Raw genomic sequence first — 18,939 nt, forward strand, 5'->3', positions numbered from 1 at the left:
AAACTGTGTAAGCTAATCCTCTTGCTGACAAACAATAGTTTTTAGAAGATAATCCACTTATGTCCAAATTTGGCTATAATTTAGTCATTTTTTATTCTACTATTCTATTTAAAGAAAGTTTTTATATCTCTCTTAATTGTTCATTGATTTGTGACAAAATCGTTTTTGAAAAAATAAATACAAAGTAGCACAATAAATTACACGCACGAAACACAGATCCTAAACACAAATTACTTCATAAGCATAAACAATACAACAACCTTAAAAAACCATTTCTTAGCAAGTTTTTAAATAGGATGTTAAATATTTTCTAGATTAATCTTTTTGCTGTAGAAAAAAGCTCTTTTCTGTGCTTACCCCAATCTTTCAAAATATACAATCTAAATGCAAGTAGAACAACAAATGTGGAAAAGGAGTAAGCGCAAGTAAGGTAAAAAAAAGTCCAGAAAAGACACATAAACCAACTACAACCAACTTAAGATGAAAATAATTTCTTGTACATAAACTACATAAAAAGCTGGAGCTATGTGCACTACTCGAAGGACACATGTAGAAATATGTTTACATTTTCGCAAAAACATTCACACACAACAAACAAAAGGCAAGGACTGAAAGTAAATAATTTGTTTTTGCGCTTGTGGTTTGCGTGATGTGATAAAAGCTTTGGACTCATTGCAAGTTATACAAAAAAAAAACAATATTATTATCTGGCGACTGTGCCTGTTTTGCGTGTGTATGCCATGTATGTGCCTGTGTAAATTGGGTCAAGGCCATGTGAACAGCTTTCAACTGGGCCAAAACCAGAAATAGGGAGGGATATAGTGGGTGTTTGAAGCGAAGAACTTATTTCATTTATAAACATTTGGCAAAATCAGGCAATACGATTTCAAGACTATCTAATTTACGCAATTAAGTTAGATAATTGCCATTTCTAAACTAGTGATTCATACTGTTATAATACAAATTGTGCTAGACATTGTGCTAAGCAAAATAAGTTTCCTGCAACCCAACAATTTTGATTCAGCACTGAATCAAGTCAAATCAAATGTCTCTAATAACGACGTTCGATAGAACGGATACTTTGCTTATACAACCTGAAGTCATGCAAGATTATAAATTCCCGTCATAATGAAGCACTCTACCAAAAGCACCGCGAATAAAGAGGTTTTTCGATCACCAATCAGCAACTTTCTGCGTGTGGAGAAATTCTCATCGAAAAATCCCAAACTTGATTATTTATGCAACCATTCGATTTAATTGTCCCAGAGAATCGCATCGTATCATTATTGACTTTACACGGATGCAGAACGACATTATAAAAATAGCAACGGCGAAGAAAACGGCGAAAACAAACAAAGTCAAGCAAACGAGATACATTCACACAGATATGAACATTAATATTACTGCTTCAGTCGTCAGTCCTCATCACCACCACCAACCTCACCCCCCGCTCATGTGAACAATGCTGATTAAAGAAAAAATTCACAACCTCACACATAGAAACACATTATAATTTAGCCGACCTTGAACTTGAACGAATGCTTCGGGCATTGTTGTAGCATTTGTTGTTCTTGCTGATTAACAATTAACAGAACGGGCGTAGAGAGAGAGATCGGGGCGGTTGGAATAGGATATGGGAGCTGAACCGCAGTTTCATGTACATTAAAATTAGATATTACTTTTTGGATGCCTCACCCCGCTAACGAGCGAAACGAAGAGTTTATAAATTAATTGGGCAAACGAGATTGTCAAAGAACAACTAACCAAAGGAGGGACACACAGAGGGGAAAAAAGCTTTTAAAGCTTTAAGAATTACTTGCTTTTAATGACCACTAATAAAGCAATTGGGGAAAACCCAATGATTTTTTGCATCGAGAGTATTGATTTTGCTTTTGGATCAGTTGAAGAAAGCGGTTTAACACTAATAATATATAGTTAAACTTCGTTTTCCACAAGCCTGGATAGTGTAGAGCAGGACCAAAATCCACATTTCTTGCACAAATGGATCTTTCAACGAAAAACAAACGAATGTAGAGTTTCCTACTATGTTGAATATATTCACTCATCAGAAAAATCAAAACATCAAAGATGTTAATTATCTTCTCCTCTGGTTTTTCATTTTGCAAACAGAATACATGTAGAAACGCAACAAATCAGTGGTCCATATGGATATGTATGTAGGGATTGGTGGAATTTCTTTCGAGAAATTGTGTTTTTCTGTGTTTGGTGTTTGTTTGGCAACGCTTCAAGCAACTTTGAAAAACAAACAAACGCCAAACGCAAAATTAAACTTTAAGAAAAATATATATACAGTGTAAATTTAAGGTGTACACTTAGAAATAAATCGGAAGAGTAGAAACTGGAGGTAACACTATAGCTTACCCTGGAAGTCCATCCACTCTTTATTGAAGAAATAAAGCGCTTGTAGATATTTTTTTTTTATAATAGACATTACCTGGAACGCTGTAAAATGATTTTGGTTTCTATGAGGTATGAATGTTGATCTGGGAAGGCGGATAAATTGGTATAACATGGAGGATTATTGGGAAGGGTTGAGGAGGATAGGATATTTCGGGAGTCGAACAAAAATGAACTTAAAATAAAAAATTTACTTCATTCTTGTTTTTCACTTCGCCCAACCGATACCGTTGGGCGGAGCATACTCACCTGAACACGCACCTGAGATTTCCGCGACGCAGTTGGATGCTTGACTACAGTTGGATCTCGTCGAGTTGCCCAAAGCTGCAAATGTACCTCACCATCTCGGATGGTTACTGCTTTGTTTTGGCAACGACTTGAGACCTTCGGCAGCTGATCCTCCTCCAAAGCGGCGATCCTTCAGTAGCAGGTTCCATCCGTTCAGTCATCGGGTTTAGTTTTTCACTTTTCACTTGACTTTAGTAAGGGGTTTTGAATGTTTTTAACAACGACGTACATCTCTAGTTATGGGAAAAAGAATCCCCAAACTTACGAAATGTAAACGCGTAGGAAAGTTTCGCGCGCGTATCTTGCATCGGAAAAACTTACAATCTAGCTTTAAAACTAAAAACAAATCCGTAAGGAAAATAAACAATCAATAAAAGTCCCGTCAACCAAAATAAAGCAAAATATATATGTATATATAGAGATAGTACTAAAATACAATTTAAAACTGCATGCGTATTTTCGTAATAATATGTAGAGTAAAAAAAAAAAAACATGTGTAAAAAACATTAGCACGCGCTGAGAGTTCTAGAGTAGACAATCAAAATGGAATGGCACAAAGTATAGTATGACAAATGAAAGATTGAATGTGTTCGTTTGCGAAAGTTCGTGGGTGTGGTGGGATATGCTTTGAAAATGCAAACAAAGTTAAGGCGAACAAACATAATCGAGTTTTGCTAGAAATGCTGGAAGTGTGGCCAAACTTTGCAGTCTTCTGACGCGACTGTACTGAGAGAGCTTTCTTTGTGAAGGGAAAACACATGTGGACGGAGCCCTGCACACTCACACACACGCACTATACACACAATGGTACACGCACACAAACAGCAGCTTACAGAGGGAAATAGCGAGCGAGAGAGATCAAAACGCACACAAATAGAACACTGTTGATACGTAAATTTAAACACTAACTTAAAAGATAAGGGCATTTCTTTGAGATTTCTGCCTAAGTCAATGCTGCAGTGTGGGTGGTTGTGTTTGTGGGTGAGTCAGTGTGACCATGGTTTATGAATTATTATGAAAGGTACTTTCAATTTATATTTCCTGTTTCATTACTCTGCAGCTAACGGCATAATGTCGGAAAGAGAGGATTACAGGTGGGGGGAGAGAGAGGAAGAAAGATAGGGCGAGCAACTAAAAATGTTGGGAATGTATAATTATGCGATTTATATATACGGTAAGGTAAAATAAGGCAAAATTAAGAGTTAATCAAACACCAATTGTAATGAAACGTATTACGAAAATTCAACAACAAATGATCATACATGGAATCATACATATATATATATAGATAATGATAAAATGAGAATGTTAGGGGATGTAGGTGGTTGGGTTTTGTGGTATATAGCAATTATATATGTTTGTGGTGTGTGAGTGGTAAATGTTTCTCATTTTCTTTTCAGAAGTGTGTGTGTGTGTTAAAAATTAATTATAATAGATATGTACAAAAAAAGATTACTAGTTATACGAATTATGTGTGTCATAATTAAAAAAATATTAGTTTTGTAAAAAATCATATTAAGTAAAGAAAGAGTTTTTAAGTAATACTTTCAACTTGCACAAATTATTCTTGTTTCGGGTTAATTTATCTGTGACGAATTGAGCGACGCAGGCAAAAACAAAATATTATCAAAACCAGCATTTCAAAATCTCTCATGAAAAAAACAACTTAAAAAAGAGTCGTAAATTCTTGCTCTACAATATACATTTTGCTGTTTTTCATATTGTTTTTTTTTTTCTCTGCGCCAAACTCTCGTTCACAAATCTTGTTATTTTGGGTTTGTATTTGTACTTTTTCTTGTTGCTTGCTTTTTTCGTCTGCTATCTTGTTGAAAATTATATTTGAACAAATTCTACGTCTTTTGCATATTTTTTCTTCTTCAACGTTTTAGAGCTTTTTTCGGAGCACGACTTTTGTAGTGTACATTAAAATGGGCAAAAAATAAATTTGTATATTTAAATGTTTGTGTGATAAAAATGAAGTTGTGACCTTGAAAAGTTGGATTTCAATCTTTAATCTGCATTTGAATTTAAGCTTGTTGTTTGTCGTGCTCGCTAGTTCGAAAAAACATCTCGTCTAATACTTCTAGGCTAAGCTATACTTTTTGCTTTTTCATTTGTTCATAGCTCATATTATCGATTTCAGAGGCAACAAACACTCACCTTGGGGATCCCGTTGCTGCGCATCCTGTGCCATTAGTCCAAGTTCATCCTGAGATCTGTCGTGCTGCCATGTTGCATATGCTATTGGAGAAAAAAACACTCATCAGTTAAAAGGAAACAAGAAGAAAAGTCTAATGCAAACTCACTTTGACTAGATCCTTCGCCACCCTGGCTGGTGCCGGCTGTCTGGTCCAGCTCTTCCATTGTCATGTCCTCCTCGTCCAGTGTCAAATCCTCAACGTTCTCATCGTGCGCATCGTCATCGTATTCGGCTTTGGGTTCAATAACCATTTCGGAGCCCACTGATGACACGCTGTTGTCTTTGATCTTATGTTTGTGATTCGACGACGATTTGTCCACAACGCTGGCCAGCTGCTTTACCACAACTCCGGCATGGACGGCGGATGCAGAGGCGGAGGCGGGATTGGGTCCGCTGGCGGCGTTTGATCCGCCAACGGCACTACCCTCGTCAATGTCCTCGTCATCGCCTTGGACGCCTTGGGCGCCTCCTTGGCTCTGGGCTTGTACATTCTCGGTGTTAATGGCATCGCTTGTGGTCTGCGCCTGCTGCTGATGCAGATGGGCCTGTTGTACGGCGGCCGCTGACGCAGATGCTCCGCTCGCTGGGGCGGCTGTCGAGGATGTTAGTTTAGCGCTTTCAGTCTTTTTGGTAACGTTGGTGCTGGTCAATGGCTGCTGTTGCTGGGTCGACGACGCTTGGCTGCTGGTTCCGGCTGCAGGTCCGCTGGACAGCTGGGTGGTGACCAAAGCGGAGACGGCCAAACCGGCGCCTGTCTGCTGGAGGATTGACTGATTCGAGGCGGCGGCTTGTAACACGGACGAGTTGGAGTTGTCGTGGGCATCTGCAAAAAGAAGAACCAATGTGTATTAAATAACTTTGTACTTAGGAAGAAAGAAAGATTTTTATGTCTTGCAAAGTGACAGCTTTAACCATAGTTTTACAATATGTATAGTAAAGCCATTTAAATGTATTAATTGTACCAAAGTTAAGATTTTTGATAAGCACGAGTTTCGTTTGAAGAACGTTCCCATATTTGCATTTTTTTTATATTTAGCAATATGTAAGATAATCCTAATCGCTTGACAACTCACCATTCTCCATGCTGCGACGTCGGACTTTTCGACGACGACGCGACGGACTCGATGAGCCCTCGCGTGAACCGGACACATCGCCAGACGTGTCCATCGCTCCGCCGGTGGCCAGTCGAGCCCGCTTCGTCTGCTCCAGTGTGTAGGCACCGCTAAGCTTACCGCCGCGATGATGGCCGGAGGACTCAGGCTTGGGGGCTGCTCCGCCGCCAGTGCGATTGTCCGACAGGCCCTTGATCTGCAGCGACTCGGCGGCCTTGAGCAGGGCGGCGAGCTGATCCTGCGAGATATTGACCTCGCCGCGGTACATGTAGTCCATCATGGCGCGCAGCTCTTGGTACTTGACATCCTTGAGTATAAAGATGGGATGTTTGTCGTACTGTTCTTGTAGTAAGGTCTGCGGAAAGTATATTTTTAACGTTAACAGAGTTTTGGGATGAATGTAGTTTGCTAATACTTACAGCAAAGTAGGGACTGCATGCTGACAGCACCACCTTGTGGGCCTTGAGAAATTTGCCCTCGGCGGCTAGCGTGCAATCGACTAGAGTCTCGTTCTCCAGCAACGTGTCGAACACGCTGATCAGTGTGCTCTGGTGGTTGTTCCACCGCAAACAAAACTGCTGATCGTCATCCATTTTGGTTTCTTGGGTGGTTGGATGGGGTTGTTGGAAATGGATCCTGGGGGTTTGGGCCCACGACCTTGGGGCCGAACGTCGCGCGCTCTCTCTGACTTGCTTTTTTTTTCGCCACTCGTTTTTTGATGAATATTGGATCAAACTTAGGTGTCTAAACAAAAAGTCAGCTTTCGCCTTTGGTTCTTTTTGGAGTTTTGTGTGTCAGCAGTTATGCTGCAAAGAGAGAGAAGACAAAAAACAAAATTAGTAACGCAAAAAACTCGCAGTAATGCGGCCCAAGGTCAAGTTCATGTTTAATTTCAGCGCAGCAATAACAATATCTTTTATCTCTTTTGCGCGCTTGAAATTTCAGCTAGATTATTATTGTTGCTTAGCATTCGCACATACACATAAGCCCGCAAATAAACACCCACAGCGACATACTTGTATGCAAATTTTGCACAGCGAGATGCAGTTATTTTTTTAAATTTCCGAGCGAGTTTCTGCTTCTTGTTAATTTTTCAACTTTGCTCTTTCCCTAGACTACACACGCTCTCGCCTAAAGAGAGAGCTAACGGATTTGTGTTACAGTTGCTGCTGCTTCTGCTTCCCGACTGCGTGTGTTTTAGTGTTGGAGATCGATGGACACGATAAAAGCCGAAGAGACTTCGTGACGACCGAAAAAATGAAATGAAATAAAAAAAACGAAGCATGAAACATAAAGAGGGGAAGTTTCGCAGTCGGCGTCGCTGCAGCGCAAACACATATTTGTGTCTGGGTTTTTTTCTCGTTTCCTTTTTCTCCGTTGTGGAAAATTTCACAAGTAGACACAGACGAATATTTATGAAGATTTTCATTTTCCCCCCTATCATCATAAACACCAACACACTCGCACTCGCTGACTGATAATTTTTAAAGTTGAAGTGTGGAGCAATCGTTTCAGTTTTTTATGGTGTGCGCATTTAAAAATAGAATGTTTTTCATTAGAAGCTCACAAACACACACGCACACAAGCCAACAAAGGCACCCATCATATAGATATGGGCGCTATTTCACAACCTCTCCCGCTCGCGATTATGCTGCTTCATTTCCACAAACCACACACACTTACTGTTGTGTTGTAAATAATTAGCACTGCAAAGGTTGGTTTTCCTATTCTAGCTCCGCTTCGGCCGTCGGATGTTGAATGTGTGTATGTAGAATTTAGCCAGCAAACCGCACGCGTTGCCTCGCGATCTGCCGCACAAAGCAGAGAACCAAACAAAATCCCCGAGCGCACGAAACCGAATGAAACGACGCAAATGTGACGGCGACTGAGCGACCCTCGAAACGACGCCTCGCTGCTGGCGCTCGATTTACGCTCTCTTTATCTCTCGCCGACGGCACGGACGCTCTGCAAACGAAGTTGCTGCCAGAGCGAGAGGACGGGAGCGAGCGAGAGTTGAACGTCGAGCTCTCTCGCTCTCTCCTGTTTGGGGGCACGTTATAAAATTGCCAAGTAGGCAAAAGGAGCGAGCGAGAGAGGGTAGGCAGAGGTAGGCAGCGGCAGCGGCAGAGGGAAAAGGAGCTCACAAGGAAAAAGGAGAACTGCAGCGGTAATAATCGTGCCAAAGTGAAATAACGGGAAATACACACACACTTTCACGAACACAGACAGGTAACGAAAATTGGCTGGAAAACGTTTATACTTTGATTTTTATGCGTTCATTTATGTGTGCTTCTAGTTTATTAGTTGTGATTTAACATGACTGGATACAACCAACCAGGGAATATAACATTGAAATGTCTACTTATGGAGAAGTACATAAAATATTACTGAAAACTAACTGTTCTCTGCGGCAAAGAGCAAGTGAGATGGCCATACACAAATGTCTACGTGACTAGAGGCTCCCTTTTCACGACCCTTTGTGTTTTCCAGTTTCATTTTTTTTTTTACTTTTCGCCAGATCCAGGCAAAAAAGAAACTAGACAGACGTGGGGGAACGAGACAGAGAGAATCATCCCCAGGCTATGCGAAACCAGCCATTTACCGTTAGGCGGAGGGATCAGTTTTACGAGATTCAGTTATACATACACACACACACGAACACATGGCCCATATGGAAGGAAGGTGCAAGGCATGCGCACAAAATACACATAAAGAAAAACTATTAAGGATAATGATGATCAATTCCATTTGATTAGCCAACGATTTCGTGTCATAAATTTACATTGCCTATTAAACAATCAGCAAAATACATTAACTCATGCTTTCATTTTGTAGGAACTCATATGGTGTAAGTGAAAATATCATTTGACCTGCTTTTTTTTTCTCCGCATGAATCACAGCAGAGAAACGGTGAAAAACGACATCCAGCCTTACCCCAATGATGATGCATTCGAGGGGTTTTCCACAGACACAAACACCAGTACGCAAAGAAATACATAAGTCGGACACAAACACAAAGAGAAGTAGGTAAAAACTGCAGGGAGGCGAAAAAGGATCTCTCTCGCTCTCCCGCTTCCTCTCCCTTTTTGGAAACGAATGACGCGCGCTCTTTGCACATTGCAAGGTTTTATTTTTGCGCAGATGGTGGAGGATTATGAATTGGGATCCTGTGACCGAACAGAGCGAGAGCGAGCTATGTAGCCAGTGAGTTTGTGTGCGTGTGCGGAAAAGTACAGTTGGACCCAAAGGCACCTCGCACTTCTTTGGGGTTCGGTTTTCCCACGAGAGAACCCACAACTGATGTACTAAATGGGGGTGGAGTAATGAGCACTTGGTGATTGGAGACCAAATCAAGAGAGTGAGAGACTGTGCTGAGGTCTACTATCAAACGATGTCCAAAACTGTGTTTTGCGGAGCATTGTTAGCGAAAATCTCAACTGGGTTTTCATCTGGCAACTGCATTTGAAAATGTCTGGCAAAAATAAGTCCAAGACACTGTGTAAACTGCTGTTGCAAATCGGTAATGTGTTGCAGGAGAAATTAAGATCATGGTTTCTGTTTAAAGCAAGTTGTGATAACAATGCCTTAAAGTGCTCCCAAAAAAAGTTGATTCTGAAAACCCTAAAATACCAGAAATTCTGTGTTGAGATCTACTATCAAACTACGTTCAAAATTATATTTTTACGAAACGTTGTTAGCGAAAAACTCAACTGGATCTTGGTTTAGCAACTGCCAGATTGTTTGAAGAATATTTAATGCATTTTTCACACTTTTTATGGGCGAGCTGCTGACAAATAATAATTTAAATCCCTTGCATAAACATGTATCTTGTGATGAGATCTACTATCAAACTACGTTCAAAATTTTCATTTACGAAACGTTGTTAGCGAAAAACTCATCTAAATTTTGTTTTAGCAACTGCTGGATCGCAAGAAAAATGAATAGTTTCACACTTTATAAGCTAGTTGCACTGAATGACCCAATCTATGCTTAATATTTGCTTGTGCTGAGATCTACTATCAAACTACGTTCAAAATTTTCATTTAAGAAACGTTGTTAGCGAAAAACTCAACTTTTGTTTTAGTCTTGCAACCGCTGTAGTACGAAAAACTGATGGTATATTTTCCGCAATTTGATTGGGTTGCTTTTACTATCGGCGATCAATGTCAGATGTTAGATTAATGTAGTTTCTAGCATGGAGCGTGAGCTGTTAAAAAAGCGTAGATCGGTATCGGTTTACGATGAATAAAGATAGGAATTGGAATTGGAATTGGAATTGCTACCATATTACCATTTCCATCCTTTTGTCATAAACTTGTTTTAGAATTCAGCCATTTGGCTTGGCCCAGCTAGGCTTCATTAATTCTGGCTTCAATGCCGGCAGACTTTTCGAGTGCCAGATGGAAATGAAAATGGGATGCGGTGATGTCGGTGGGAGGGGTAGGGGGAGCGGGATAATAACAATATAAAGGATGTCGGGCGATGTCGGTCCCCTTTTTCTAAGCACGCGCCAGACGGCAAAAGGTGAGCCCCGGGAGAACCGAAGCGGACCGGTTTGCTTTGCGGGAAGGTAGGAGGATGAGGGAGAGGGTCCTGTAGGCCGGCCGGTCCGGGTTTTTTGGGGTTGCAATCAACCCCTAAACTAAGCCGATCCCCCCTCTCCACTCTGTGTGCAATGTGCGCTTGTGTTTGCAGCGGTCTCCCTCCATTTTGTCGTCCTGCCGGCAGATGTTGGATCACAACTGTCATCCCCCGTCCCTTCTTTCGTTTTGGGCTCAGCACAGGAAGTGCCGCCAAAGTCTGGAGCCCTCTGCTTCAGAGTAATGAAAATTCTTGGCCAGCGACAGGGAGATGGAGAGAGCTCTGAACTTGGGAAGAACCATAATGGGGCTGCTTTCAAGACTTTTGTTCTGGGTAGTACAGCGGTACATGTATGCGTGTGTGTGTGTGTGTTCTGCTGTGCAAAAGTCAAAAGAAAAACCGGTTCGGCAGAATGTACAAGAACTGTGCCATTTCGAAAAACGAAACGGAGGAGCGGGTGGTCGCCCCGTTCTCGGCTGGCAAGTCGAGTTTTGTGTGTTGGTTTAGAGATCCGAGATCCGATCCGATCCGATCGTCGCTTGGCAGAAAAACCAGTTTAAGAAACTCATTTCATTTCATTTCACATCGCTGCCAGAAAAATTGCCAACACACACACTGGGCCGCCAGAAAAACAAATTTAAAATGGAAATAACTTAAGAATAAGGAGGGGGAGAAAGAGTGACAGAGAGAGAGCGAGGGCCACGGGAAAAAGAGTGTATGTGGAGGCCAAGAACAAATATAAAACTTCCCCCACAAGATTTGCATAAAGTGGAATCTTTTTCTGCTCGAACGCATACTCACACACGCACCTACACATGTGTGCGTTTGTGAGACATCAAATTTGTATATTTACGACGTAAAAATAAACTCGACGACGACTCGACGACTCTCGCACTGACTTTCAATAATTTAATTTCTGGCAGCTGAAAATGTTGCTGAATAGCAACGCAGAACCATCAACCAACACACACACACACACACACACACCATTGAAACTCTGGCGGTTCGAAGCCCAAAAAACGCAAAACTGGGGGAAAAACACCTCTGAAAACCCCACGTAGGCCGACGTTCGTCCGTCCGTCGCTCATTTTATTTTTATTTCTTTATACACCCTTTCTGCCCGTCGCCTTTCTGTTTTCCCCGCTCTGCACATGTAGCAGCAAACAGGCTGCAAGCGAAGATTGAGAAAAGCCAAGTCAAGTGTGCAATGTGCGAGGCCTGAATCTGAGTCAACATCGGATCGTGCGGGTAACCACCGAAAATAGGATTAGTTATTATAATTTCCTAGAAAGAAGCTGCGTTTTTTCCCAGCTGGAGTGCCAACGAATAGCACAATGTCTGCTTCTGAACGCATTGTTTATCATTGCACTACAATATAATGAAACGTGGATATTCTTATTTAATAAAAAAAAACTTAAAAATTTTTTCTTTTTGTATTACTAATAAATCTTGTGATCAAAGTTTTAGTCACTTTATACGTAATACTTGAAAACGAAGAATTGCAATGTGTTGAAACATAGCGTTTCCCATTTCCACGCTTCTTTTCCTTTTCCGCTTCGGTCGGTTCTGTTCGGCCGCAGAAAATGTCGTTTTGCCATTAAAGCAGCGAAAAATGTATAAAAACAACCAAAGCAAAAAACGTCAACCACAAAACTTGTTTTCTCGAAAAGCTATTTAAAGTGAATGTTAAGGGCTTGTTATGCGCGAATGTATCTGTATCTGTGAACGTATCTGCGAGTATTATACATTCGTGTGGGAGCGGAGGAAGTCGGTGCTTTGGTGAGGCTATCTATATCTATCATGGGCACCAATGTAGATCTGCCCCGCTGATGATGTCGTTTATTCTTTTTTTTTCTAGATTTGTTGGGCACGCTGCTTTGGTTGGTTTTTTTTGGGGTTTGAAGGGCATTACAACGACTGGTAGTTATGGAAGTTAACGATAAAAAAAAAAAACGGATTGATTGTTCAACGGTGCCGTAAAACTAGAAAGGGGATCTTTCGATCTTATGTTACAAGCTTAATACTTCAATTTATTCAGCTTCAATAAACCTAAGACCTAAGCTATCACAATTAAATCCAACTATATATTATTTTAGTTATAGTTTGTAAAATCACAAATTAAGTTAATTAGTTTCTTCTTATAAAAGGCGTTCTTCCATATTTAGAAGTATTTAAAATGAAGCCAACTACGTGAAAAACTTCCTTTAAAAAAGCCATATTAGTTTAACAATTTGGGTTTACCCACCCAAAACTTGTTAAATACACTGCCCAATTCAAGTGAAAGTGAAAAAAGTGAGCCACCGAAAATAATCAACAATAAACCGCGAAATAAAACGCACAAAAGTTCAATGAACTTTTTTGCTAATGGCCACAAAGCGAATAAGTAATCAAAACTAACAAAAATAAAAGTCGGCCAAAGAGCAGGCTACAAAAACGGCCGCTCATTATTTCCCTGCCTTCTTTTTATTTTTTTTTTTCTATATTTTTGCTGTTTACTGTAAGACAAGAACATTAAAAATAGTGGATGGATAATAAAAAAAAGTGCGACACATATTTTATTTTTTTGCACGTGCGTGTGTAGGTCAGAAATTCGATGCAAGGTCACGGTGTTTTAGAACGAAAAAAAATTGATGACTTGAAAGAAATGTACAAGTTTAAATTGTAAACAAAGAATTAAGGCAAGAAACCAAAGAGAAAAATACAGTTTCTGCTTTTCTACACTTGTTGCGCAAAAGCTTTTTTTATATCTCATTTATTATTGTTATTATTCTGCACATGTGCGTAGAATGTAAACAAATGAAACTTTTGCAAAAGTCGCAAGTGAAATTTGGCAACGTCGCTGCAGTCCCATATAAAAAGATTAGGCGACACGAAAATATGAAAAATGGAAATGTGTAAACGTGTCGAAAAGAAAACAACAAAAGCGGCGTAGCAGAAGTGTAGCACAAAGTGGAAACAAAAATATGTGGCGACTGCTCTCTCTCCCCTTCCCACTCCCCCACCGACATCTCTTGCTGAACCGTCTGGCTCTCCCAATTTTCTAAGTGTGTGTGAAAAGTGCAGAGAGGAAATTTCACGCTTGTTGTTTTTGTTTTTCGTGAACAAACATAAAAACGGACGAGGGAGTATGACAAAATGAGCGGGAGAGAAAGAAAAGGGGAGCCAAAAGAGCGAGAGAGCCTAGCATTGAACAAAATATTTTATGTGTGGGGGAAAAACCAAGATGGCGGCCACCAAGACTTTGGGAATCTATCGAAATGAAAAACGTGCTTTTTTCTAGGAGTTTAGAATAGAAATCAATTAACTTAACTCGTTCTTGACAATCTTTGTGTTTACTAATCACAAATTTTAACAAGCTTCTCTTCTCCACAATCAGTAATGAAAAGCTTATATAACTTTCCAACACACACACACACACACACTCACACACACATATGTACACGTGTATTTGTTGAAAACATTTTCACTGCAACACTTGACCTCATTTGCATGGAAAGTGAGCCACTAGCAGTGTGTGCGTGTGTGAAAATTAATGAAAACCGCCCGTCATTTACTTCAGCGTTGCATTTTGTGGGAAAGCTCTCCCTCTCCCGTTCTGTCTGTGCCTGTCTCTTTTCGTGCACTGGTGAAAAGCTTTCTCCCGAGAAGTCAGCATAGGGAAAAATCGATAGAATCACCACTGGAAGTATCGATTCGATATGCAAAAACACACACAATCTCAGCAAATAATTGCCAGGTACAGTTCAAATGCAAGTTCTTATTGTATATTATTAAGCGGTAGTTTTAACATTATTGATCAATTTTATATACACACCGAAATAGAATCACAGGCAGCACGTAGTCGTCAATAAACTTTGCACATATCAAATTTTGGTGTTGCTTTTCCAAGCCATATATATATGGTAAAATATATATAATACTAATACACACACACACGATAACGCGACGGGGGGAAAAGCAATAAAGTTGAATTTATTTTTACTGTATGTGATGGGGCCCTGTATGCATGTGTATGTATTTTCCTTTCCCGCTGCCGTGGAGAGCAGAAAGAAAAGAGTAGGCAGCAGCAACAACGCACCACACACTGAAAATTGCGGACGCGCGAAGCCACTGAAGAAAAACTGACGACTGACGCGACTTTCCGCTGGCGCTCGAAAAAACGAAAGGTGCCCAAAAGCAGAGACCCCGAAGAGCGCCGAGAGAGTTGGAAACGAAGCCGAAGCGAAACCCGAAGAGTGCGAATGAGAGTGTGAGTTCGAAAAATGAGTTGACGTCGCCTGTTTGCCTCCCCTCTTCATACATACGTGTGCTTTTTGTATGCTTGGCGCGCAGAGTTGCCAATTTACAAGAAAAGATCGACAAATTTGGGGGAGGTAAGGAAAAAGGACACATCATAGAAGATAATTATCTATTATCCATCCCTTAGATCAGCAGTTTACAAAAACGTTTTATTGCACTAACTAACAGCTAAAATATTTGCAAAATCAACAAAGTATAAATTGAACTATTGATATTAGGTAAAGAATTGAGTAAGTTTTACCTTTAAATTAGGTTTGTCATTTAAAATTCAAGATCACGCGGACGTTAAGTTCTCAAATAATATGCAAAGATTTTTTAATTTCACTATGCTTAAAGCCAGTCAAAAAAAATAAACCACTATGACATCTGTGCTATTTTGAAAATGGAAACGACAATGTTAAATATAATTAGAGAAAGAAAATATTAAGTGAATATTTATAATACAGAATTTTGACTTGCTTAGTCTCTAGGTGGTAATTAGTATTTGGCATTACGACTTACACGTGAGTCGTACGTACTAATTAATAAAGTTGTTTGATAGAACCTTGTATGCTGCAAGTGACAACGAATGAGGCTGGCAACTCTGATTGCACATACATATGTGGCGGAGTTCGAAAATATCATTCGCAGTTGGTATTGTGTTTGTTTCCCACCAAGGGGCGAGATTTTGTTGTTGCGTTAGCTTTTGGTTGCTCGATTTTTGTTTTTTTTTTTCGCAGCAAAGCGAAGCCATAATGTTCGAAATGGTAAAAATTACCGTTGCCGAGCAAGCTCTCTCTCTCTCCCGCTCCGACACCTCTCTTCCTTTCGCGCTGCAGCTGTTTAAGGGTGTGCGAGGGGGATGCAAGATGGTCTCGGCTTGTGTGTGTGTGTGCGTGTGCAATGCATTTCCCACTAAAAAGCGCAAATTATATTTTGTGCACTCTCCAAACGTTTTTATGATCGGCGTTGATTTATTTTTGGCTTCCAGCATGACTTCATCGCCGCGCGTTTTCTCTCTAATTTCTGGGTACAAATTATGTGTACCTAAATATGTACCTTAATTTTTAACGGTTTCATCGGGTTTTCGGCTGGAAAATTAACATTCCTGTGCGAAATTCTACACGCACGCCAAATGCTCTAACCAATACTAATTGATGCGAGGAGTGTCTCTGTGGCCAAAACATAAATTCTACAGATCTTTTCAGCGGCTACAGTGTGTACATGTGAAGTGAACGTATGGAGATGATAGTCCCCGCATAACATCACGTCGTTTGACAATCGCTCACCTGAATTTCCATTGGAGTTTTCATGGCAACTCGGTCACGTTCCCTTTCTCTCTCCCTCTCTCTCTTTCTCACACGTCGCACAGGAGAGGGGAAAACACTCACAAACACCTATGAATTATTATCTATTTCGTCTCTTTGCAAATGCAGTTGAACTTTAATTACAACAAATTATAGTTATGCACTCAACACAAAAACATATTTTACATCACATTGTAGTTTTTTCCGAATGTGTTTTTCCAATCAGTACTCCGCTTGAATTTATGCAATCCGCGCTGCTTTTTAAGCTACTAACAATTTTATCCTGATTTTTTATGTGGGTGGGAAAGCAACGAGAATTTAACGAGCGGAGCGACGACGATTTTATTCCTGAGAGTTGCCGTTTGTTACTGAAAAATCGCTGCAAAAAAGTTCGAATAAAAGTCGAAAAAAGAAATAGGCATTGAGTGTGTGTGTTTGTGTGAGCACGAAGTTTCTGCTTTTGTTGTTCTTTCTGCTGCATTCGAAAAACCGAAGATCGTTCGTGCGCTAGAACAAGTGAGTGCGAGCGGGATGGGGACACTCCACGATACAGTTGATTGCTTTTTGCAACTGTCTGCTTGGAAAAAAGCGTTTTACGGGGAAACGAGGGGAAGAAAAGAAAGAAGAAGGGGTGGTGGCAAAAGGAAGTCGCGCTAAATGAAAAGGCAAAGAAAATGTGGTTTTTTCGGTTTTTACATAAGAAAATATGGCATATGCATGGAGTTCTATGTACATACATACATATCTACGTACAAAGCTTTGTTGATCGCAAAATAAAACGTACAGTGCATGGAAAATGCTGGAAAAAGTTTTGTGATACTTACATATGAACATATTTTAATCATCGATAATTCGAGTTTTAAGTTACATGTCATATGTTTGTAATGACATTTGTATGTATACCTTCATATGTATGTAAATCATTTCTCAATATTTAGGTTGACTAATCATAATTTTATATAAATTTAGATGATATTGTAAATCATTACTTAAATAAATATGCACAAAAAATTTAACAAATTATGCACTTTCATGGTCGTAAGAAACACATATTTACATATGCACTTAATTAGTAATTAGAATTTAAAATATCAAGACCAACTCTTGGGGAAACAATATTTACATATTTTTCAATTTGTCTCTAAATAAACATTTTTTAAGAAGCTCACTAGCTACCTAAAATGATCTCACCATGGATGCAGAAATTAAAATTTGTAAATACATAAAAGCTAAATTAGGTAATTTTACTACAAATGAAATAAATGCTATTAGCTGAAGAAGATAATTCACCAGACACCTGTCATTATTTTTAGCGAGGCAATTAAAATTCCCGGCTGGGCCAGTAGAAAGGTGTCAAGAAAAGATTAAACTTTCAATTTATGGTTCCACTCCTTTTTTTTGCATTTTGCCATTTTGCATATCTGTTTGTTTTGCCAATTGCTACTTTCTAATAAAATCGTCAATGTACACGGCATACATACATACATACATTCGTATAAATCTTTGCCCATTTTTTTTTACCACCGTCTTGCATTAGCAATTGCCAAAACTTGATTTTGATGCTTAAATATAAATAATTACTTGATTTGAGCAAATATATGTACATACATACATATGTACATACATATGCATGTATAAAAAAGTCAGCACAAGACCATAATTACACGAAAAACAAGAACAACAATAATGCTTTTACACGGCGACAAATATGGCTTTTACTTAATAAGAATATTTTTACTGGGAAGTAGAATTTTAACTCATTTATTAAGCTAAGTATGTACATATGTATGTATATGTACATTAATAAAAATAATCAAATATTTTGTAGGAAGAGATGCACATAGTGTCATCGGACTTTTTTGGGGATTCATGTAAATTAAAGATCAAACAACCGAATTCGAACGATGTACATATGTATATTTTATTGCTTTATTATCATTATTTTTAATACATTTTTGGCAACATAAAAGTAACTTCTAGATCCATTTGTTTCTGATATCTATTAATTAATAGGCCATGAAAACAAACACAGAACTCGTTGGAACGGGAAAGGTGGTTTGAAAGATCTTTCATTAATTTTTTGTTGCAGTGTAGCGCTGCCGACGGCGACGCCCGCGCAGCAGCTTAAAAAGCTGCGCTCAAAGAAATTAACAATAAAAGTTGGAAATTTTGTTCAACGCTTTTTGTTTATTTTTTAATGCTTTTTTTGTTGCCTCTTGAATGACGAAGAAAATATTCGCCGAGCGAAGAAGAAGCAGAGGAACAAGAGTTCCAAAACTCGTTTTCTCGCATTCGAAATTCCAGTGTTCGTGTGCATGTTTGTGTGTGTGCCTTGTATTTTTGGCAACACTTCTACGCTGCTGTTTTTGTTGTTGGTTTGCCGCCTGGCAAAGTGAAAATTTATGCCGCACCCCGCTCAAAAAAGTAAAACACGACAAAAAAACCCAAAAAACTGGAGTCTGTGATTTCACACAACACACCAAAATTCGAAGCCATTTCCAAGCCAAGCCGCCAGCAAATAACCAAAAGTCAATATGTAATTGAAATTTTTTCCGCCTTTGCTTTTGCTCAACAATTTTCGTCGAACACATTTTTGTGGCTTTTCTTTCCACACACTTCGTTGCTTGCCCATGTGTGTGTGTTTGTTTGCCTGTGTGCGTTTGGTTGCTATTTTTGATTTCCATTATGATTTCGCGCCGCTCTTTTCATAGCTCCCAATTCCAATACCAATTCCAATTCTGATTCGAATTTTTGA

At 39.5% G+C, this 18,939-nt stretch overlaps 1 protein-coding gene and 1 long non-coding RNA gene across 18 annotated transcripts in view; one reads left to right on the forward strand and one right to left on the reverse strand.

Moving 5' to 3' along the window:
• LOC122614172 (longitudinals lacking protein, isoforms F/I/K/T) overlaps window positions 1–16,543 on the reverse strand; it is a 61,762-nt gene extending 45,219 nt beyond the window's left edge. For 15 of the 17 annotated variants that reach the window (XM_043788675.1, XM_043788684.1, XM_043788686.1 and 12 more), the window contains exons 1-5: window positions 16,167–16,543; window positions 6,438–6,824; window positions 5,980–6,373; window positions 5,013–5,729; window positions 4,867–4,947 (exon numbers count right to left, since the gene is read on the reverse strand). In XM_043788675.1, coding sequence (XP_043644610.1) covers window positions 4,867–4,947; window positions 5,013–5,729; window positions 5,980–6,373; window positions 6,438–6,611 — 1,366 coding nt within the window. In that variant the 5' untranslated portion in view covers window positions 6,612–6,824; window positions 16,167–16,543. Of the gene's footprint in view, window positions 1–4,866; window positions 4,948–5,012; window positions 5,730–5,979; window positions 6,374–6,437; window positions 6,825–7,701; window positions 7,862–14,413; window positions 14,747–16,166 lie in introns of those variants that run through there. The other 2 variants (XM_043788672.1, XM_043788673.1) reach the window with 2 other exon arrangements.
• On the forward strand, window positions 8,003–8,669 carry LOC122614176. Its single transcript, XR_006325730.1, has 3 exons — window positions 8,003–8,247; window positions 8,315–8,439; window positions 8,509–8,669. It is a non-coding gene; the product is annotated as an uncharacterized LOC122614176 (long non-coding RNA).
• Window positions 16,544–18,939: the final 2,396 nt, after the last annotated feature.

Source organism: Drosophila teissieri, chromosome 2R (assembly GCF_016746235.2).
Source record: "Drosophila teissieri strain GT53w chromosome 2R, Prin_Dtei_1.1, whole genome shotgun sequence".
NCBI classification, from domain to species: domain Eukaryota; kingdom Metazoa; phylum Arthropoda; class Insecta; order Diptera; family Drosophilidae; genus Drosophila; species Drosophila teissieri.